Genomic DNA, 5,825 nt, shown 5'->3' on the forward strand with positions numbered 1-5,825 from the left:
GTGTAAGTTGATACAGGTAGCGTTTCCGGCGCAGCCACTTTTTCTTTGAACTTCTCTGCAGTGCAAGCCGCCGGCGTACGGAATCGATGGCCAAAATGGCACCGCCCTCTTGGAAGCCGCGATTAGGACGCTGCCATGTATTGCCTGTGAACGTACGGACTCGGCCATCTTACGGAATCCGTTTCCAAGATGACGGCATCTGCGTGGAAGTCGCGCACAGGCGCGGCCATATTTCCTGTAACGTTGAGTCCGTACAAGTGGTCACCGTACGGACTCAGCCGACAAGGTGGCAGTGCCCTCGGGAAAGCAGCCGTATAGGTGCGGCCATGTTTCTTGCAAACTTATGATGGACTCGGCCGCCGTACGGTCTCAATAGTCAAGATGAGACCGTAGAGGCTCTAGGCGGCGGATCTACTTGTTTGCTGCGGAGCCGACGCATTAGGCCTGCGCAATAAGAGTACGGTGCCCGGGAGGCGCGACCAAAGCGGAAGTAGTTGTGGGCGCCTTTACAACGGCCGGGACGCCTCCGAGAGGTCTGTGCGGATTCGCGGGTCGCTGGCGGGGGTCGCGGAGGGGTGCGCCGAGAGCGGAGAGATGGTGAGTACGGGTCCGGGGAGGGGGTCGGCGGTAGAGGTCAGGTGGATTGGTAGTGGTGGGGTCCGTGGGCAGACTCTTCAGGGTCTGTGGTGAGCCGTAAGGAGAGTCTGTGGGCAGTATGGTGGGAGCCTGTGGTGAACCTTAACAAGGGTCTGTGGGTAGAATGTTGGGGGTCTGATGTTCTGAATATTTTCTGATGTGTGAACCATCTGGGAGTTTTGTGATGAGCCATTATGGGGGTCCGTAATGGAAGTTTGTGGCGATCCCTTTCGGTAGTTTAGCGGGGGTCCGGATGGGAGATTGTTTGGGCAGAGTGATAAGGGGTTTGCGATGAGCGGTACTGATTAGTATGTAGTGAGCCGTGATGAGTCTTTGTCAAAGGACCGGTGGGGAAAGGTGATGGGGATGGGTTGTCTGTGGGGTTGATAACGGGGGATCTGCGGGGAACCGTGATGGAAATATATGTTCTGTCTGCGGAATATACCCCGTGGTGTCTGAGAAGTGAGGGGGTCCTGTGAGGAGTCACGATGGGGGCAGTATGAGATGAATGGTAGAGTGTAACTAACTGTTTAGAGTGTGTGGATTGAGTGTTGGAGCGTTAGTGGGATAAATGATGGAAGGTCTGAGACAGAGTGATGGGATTTATAAGTGTGGTACTGGGGTATCAGGGGTGAGTGGGGGGGCATGTGGGAATTGTGATGGAAAGATTTAATGAGTAGCTATGATGGAAAGTCTACTGGCAGAATGTTGGGGTTTGTGGTGAGCCGTGATGGAGCTGTATGTAACAAGGGATGAGGCACTATGATGGGGGTTCTCTAAGGAACCATGATGGTGGGGGGAATCCCACAGGAGGGTGATGGTTCAGACCCAGAGCCTCCAGATGCTGGGGAGGACAGCAAGTCGGAGAATGGGGAGAATGCGCCCATCTACTGCATCTGCCGTAAACCAGACATCAACTGCTTCATGATGTGAGCCGGGGAGAGGCGGGCGGGGCTGACACTTGCAAGGTTGGGTGAGGCTGATGGGTCCAGCCCCTCACATCTGCACCACTCACCCCATCCTCTGCAGCGGGTGTGACAACTGCAATGAGTGGTTCCATGGGGACTGCATCCGGATCACTGAGAAGATGGCCAAGGCCATCCGGGAGTGGTACTGTCGGGAGTGCCGAGGTGAGGGGGGTGGCCTGGACAGGGCAGGCAGATCCACCTGCCACGAGGGAGGAGAAGCCATAAAAGGAGGGTGGGTCATGGGGAGTGGTGATATATGTCTGTGGGTGATTATTGTTTTGTGGTGAGCTGGAGCAGAGACTCCACGGTGAGTCCAAATACAGGGTCCCACCAGACGGGGTAGCTTTGCCCTGGAGTGGGGGACAGAGAAGGTGGGTGGGACAGAAAAGAAGAAGAAAGAGTTCTGGGACCATCCAAATTCCTCAGTGTCAACCCACCTTGACCCCACAGAGAAAGACCCTAAGCTGGAAATCCGTTATCGGCACAAGAAGTCACGGGAGCGGGACAGCAATGAGCGAGACGGCAGTGAGCCCCGGGATGAGGGTGGAGGGCGCAAGAGGCCTGCCCCAGATCCAGACCTGCAGCGTCGGGCGGGGTCAGGGACAGGGGTTGGGGCGATGCTTGCTCGGGGCTCTGCTTCGCCCCACAAATCCTCTCCACAGCCCTTGGTGGCCACACCCAGCCAGGTGAGTGGCTGCCATGGCTGGGATAGGTAAGGGGACCGCATTTCAGGCCCTACTTGTGTTCCTGATTTCTGTTCTGGGCCCCTGTCTTCAGCATCACCAGCAGCAGCAGCAGATCAAACGGTCAGCCCGCATGTGTGGCGAGTGCGAGGCCTGCCGGCGCACTGAAGACTGTGGCCACTGCGACTTCTGTCGGGACATGAAGAAGTTTGGGGGCCCCAACAAGATCCGGCAGAAGTGCCGGCTGCGTCAGTGCCAGCTGCGGGCCCGGGTGAGCATGGGTAGAGCTGGGCAGGGCCAGGTGGGGGTGTCAGTATGTCCAGGAAGGGCTCATTCAGGCCAGGAGGGGTGGGCCAGGTGAGGTGGGGCCTGATTGCATACAGACAGGTGGAAAGGAGCCTGGCCTGTCCAGATGAATGGGGCACGATCAGGTGTACGGGGCTAGCAGGGGCGCCTCCAACCCCAGGTGGGCAGGGTAGAGCCAGATGTTTCAAGGCGGTCAGGCATGTCAGGGCAGGTGGGACGGGGATGAGCATGTCCTGGTGCTGAGAAGTGGGGGTAGTGGGTGTGTCTGGGGAGGCAAAGCAGGGCTAGTTGGTGGGGCTAGGCTCTTGTGGGAGGGGCTAGGGCAGGGCCACCCTCCATCCACCTGGGGCTGACCTGGGCCTTCCTCCTGCCGGCACAGGAATCGTACAAGTACTTCCCTTCCTCGGTGAGTCCAGCCCCCCAGGGCGGGGCGGGGCATGCGGGCAGGGCGGTCAGGGCCAGTCCTGAGATTCTGCCCCGCAGCTCTCGCCAGTGACGCCCTCAGAGTCCCTGCCACGGCCTCGCAGGCCACTGCCCACCCAGCAGCAGCCACAGCCATCACAGAAGCTGGGGCGCATCCGTGAGGACGAAGGGGCAGTGGCATCATCAGCAGTCAAGGAGCCACCTGAGGCTATGGCCACACCTGAGCCACTCTCGGATGAGGACCTGCCACTGGACCCTGACCTGTACCAGGACTTCTGTGCGGGGGCCTTTGATGACCATGGCTTGGTGAGCAGGCAGAGTGTCCCATGGTGGAAGGGGAGAGGTTACAGAAGCTGAGTTTCCATGATCAGGAGACATGGAAGATAAGGCAGAGTATGGAAGGCTGATTTGGGAACTGATTAGTGGTGGGGTAGTCATGAGTGGGGCAGGTGGGTCAGTGTATGTCACACTTGCAGCCCTGGATGAGTGACACAGAGGAATCTCCGTTCCTGGACCCTGCGCTGCGGAAGAGGGCAGTGAAAGTGAAGCATGTAAAGCGTCGGGAGAAGAAATCTGAGAAGAAGGTGATGGAGAGGGTGAAATGGGTGTGGGAAGGCCGAGGGCAGGGCGGGGAGGGAGAGGCAAAGGTCAGGAGCTAGATGGGGCAAGAGCGAGAAGGGGGTGGCGTACAGGGGGAGACGGGATCAAGGGCTGACTTTAACTCCACCCTAACCTGACCTGACCTGCTTCGTCCCGTAGAAAGAAGAGAGATACAAGCGGCATCGGCAGAAACAGAAGCACAAGGACAAATGGAAACACCCAGAGCGCGCCGACTCCAAGGACCCTGCATCACTACCGCAGTGCCTGGGACCTGGCTGTGTGCGCCCTGCCCAGCCTGGCTCCAAGTATTGCTCAGATGACTGTGGCATGAAGCTGGCAGCCAAGTGAGTCATTCCTGGAGGGTTAAGGGAGTCAGGGAATATGGGGTAGGGCATGGCCTGAGCCCTCTGTACGTCTTCCCATCAGTCACCTGCCCACTGTTCAGTCCACAAAGCACCCATCTATCCACCCCTCATCCATCGACCATTCACGTGCTCATCTGCTTATTTATCTACCAGTCACTTAATTATCCTTTTGCCATTTGGTCAGCCATCCATTCTAGTATTCTTGGATCACCCCACTTATCTTGTTGTTTGCCACCTTCCCTGCCTGCACCCAACCCACTGCCTCCCTGCAGCCGCATCTATGAGATCCTCCCCCAGCGCATCCAGCAGTGGCAGCAGAGTCCCTGCATTGCTGAGGAGCACGGGAAGAAGCTGCTCGAACGTATTCGCCGTGAGCAGCAGAGCGCCCGCACCCGCCTTCAGGAAATGGAGCGCCGATTCCATGAGCTTGAGGCCATTATTCTTCGTGCCAAGCAGCAGGCTGTCCGTGAGGATGAGGAGGTGAGCAAGCACAGGCCCAGCGGCACGGGGCCCAGTACCTGCTCCTGCCTGGCTTTATCGTTTCTTCCACTCCACACAGAGCAATGAGGGGGACAGTGATGACACGGACCTGCAGATCTTCTGCGTCTCCTGCGGGCACCCTATCAACCCACGTGTTGCCTTGCGCCACATGGAGCGCTGCTACGCCAAGGTCAGGGTGTCATCCTGAGGGGGAAGATCAGTGGGTCCCTGGGGGAACAGATGTGTTGTCTGGGGGTTGTCTCGGGAGGGCATGCAGCACACATCCACAGTTCCCTCCATTTGTGCTCATCCCTCCAGTATGAGAGCCAGACGTCCTTTGGGTCCATGTACCCCACACGCATTGAGGGGTGAGTGTGGGTGCTCCGTGGAGTTAGAGCAGGGAGGTTAAGGCTGGGGTCGGAAGTGGCATGTTGGGGTAGGATATGGGTATGGACAAGAATAGATGGGTCCCCCTTCTCTCCCTCCACTACCTTCTCTCTACTCTAAACCCCCAGAGCTACACGACTCTTCTGTGATGTCTACAATCCTCAGAGCAAGACCTATTGTAAGCGGCTCCAGGTGCTGTGCCCTGAGCACTCACGGGACCCCAAAGTAAGGTTTGCCCTCAACTCCCCCCCATTCTGTCCTTTCTTCTTCTTCACTGCCCCACATTCATCCCTTGCTTCCTCCGTTGCCCTCCTTCCTTCCCTTTTCCCTACTTGACTGCTTCCATAACTCTCACTTTGCCTGTTTTATCACTCTTCATTCCTTTCCTTTTCTCTGTCTCATTATGTCCATTCCTCTCTACACCCTGAACTCTCTATTCCTTCCTTCTTACCTCTCTGACCATTCCCCATTCCTGTCCTCTTTTCTGCCTCTCCACCCCCATTTATCCCTGACCCCCAATCTCCTTGCAGGTGCCAGCAGATGAGGTATGTGGGTGCCCTCTCGTACGTGATGTCTTTGAGCTCACAGGTGACTTCTGCCGCCTGCCCAAACGCCAGTGTAACCGCCATTACTGCTGGGAGAAGTTGCGGCGTGCCGAAGTGGACCTGGAGCGTGTGCGTGTGGTAGGTTTTGATGCTGAATGTGGCTGGGGTCAGATGGGGCTTCTGGAGCTCCTTCTCATGGCTCTTTTGCTCCCCTGGCAGTGGTACAAGCTGGATGAGCTGTTTGAGCAGGAGCGCAATGTACGCACAGCCATGACTAACCGGGCAGGATTACTGGCCCTGATGCTGCACCAAACGATCCAACATGACCCACTCACTACCGACCTGCGCTCCAGTGCTGACCGCTGAGCCTCACACTGGCCCAGAAGTCCTCACACCCTGCATTCCAGGCTGGGGAGCTGCCGTGAATCCCCC

At 57.5% G+C, this 5,825-nt stretch overlaps 1 protein-coding gene across 1 annotated transcript; it reads left to right on the forward strand.

Moving 5' to 3' along the window:
• The first annotated feature begins 410 nt into the window (after nt 1-410).
• CXXC1 (CXXC finger protein 1) lies at nt 411-5,825 on the forward strand. Its single transcript, XM_006734732.2, has 15 exons — nt 411-597; nt 1,447-1,565; nt 1,666-1,766; nt 2,055-2,290; nt 2,382-2,558; nt 2,973-2,999; nt 3,077-3,322; nt 3,493-3,600; nt 3,776-3,960; nt 4,254-4,461; nt 4,541-4,651; nt 4,780-4,829; nt 4,977-5,073; nt 5,379-5,531; nt 5,613-5,825. Exons 1-15 carry the CDS (start codon nt 595-597, stop codon nt 5,757-5,759), a joined length of 1,968 nt encoding a protein of 655 aa, XP_006734795.1. The 5' UTR covers nt 411-594; the 3' UTR covers nt 5,760-5,825.

Source organism: Leptonychotes weddellii, chromosome 13, assembly GCF_054177405.1.
Source record: "Leptonychotes weddellii isolate Sample4059 chromosome 13, ASM5417740v2, whole genome shotgun sequence".
NCBI lineage: Eukaryota > Metazoa > Chordata > Mammalia > Carnivora > Phocidae > Leptonychotes > Leptonychotes weddellii.

Excerpts from the sequence above, each read along its gene's own strand:
- CXXC1 (XM_006734732.2), top strand. Across the intron at positions 1,767-2,054 it reads GTACTGTCGGGAGTGCCGAG|AGAAAGACCCTAAGCTGGAA; the intron begins GTGAGGGGGGTG and ends TTGACCCCACAG. Across the intron at positions 4,830-4,976 it reads TACCCCACACGCATTGAGGG|AGCTACACGACTCTTCTGTG; the intron begins GTGAGTGTGGGT and ends CTAAACCCCCAG.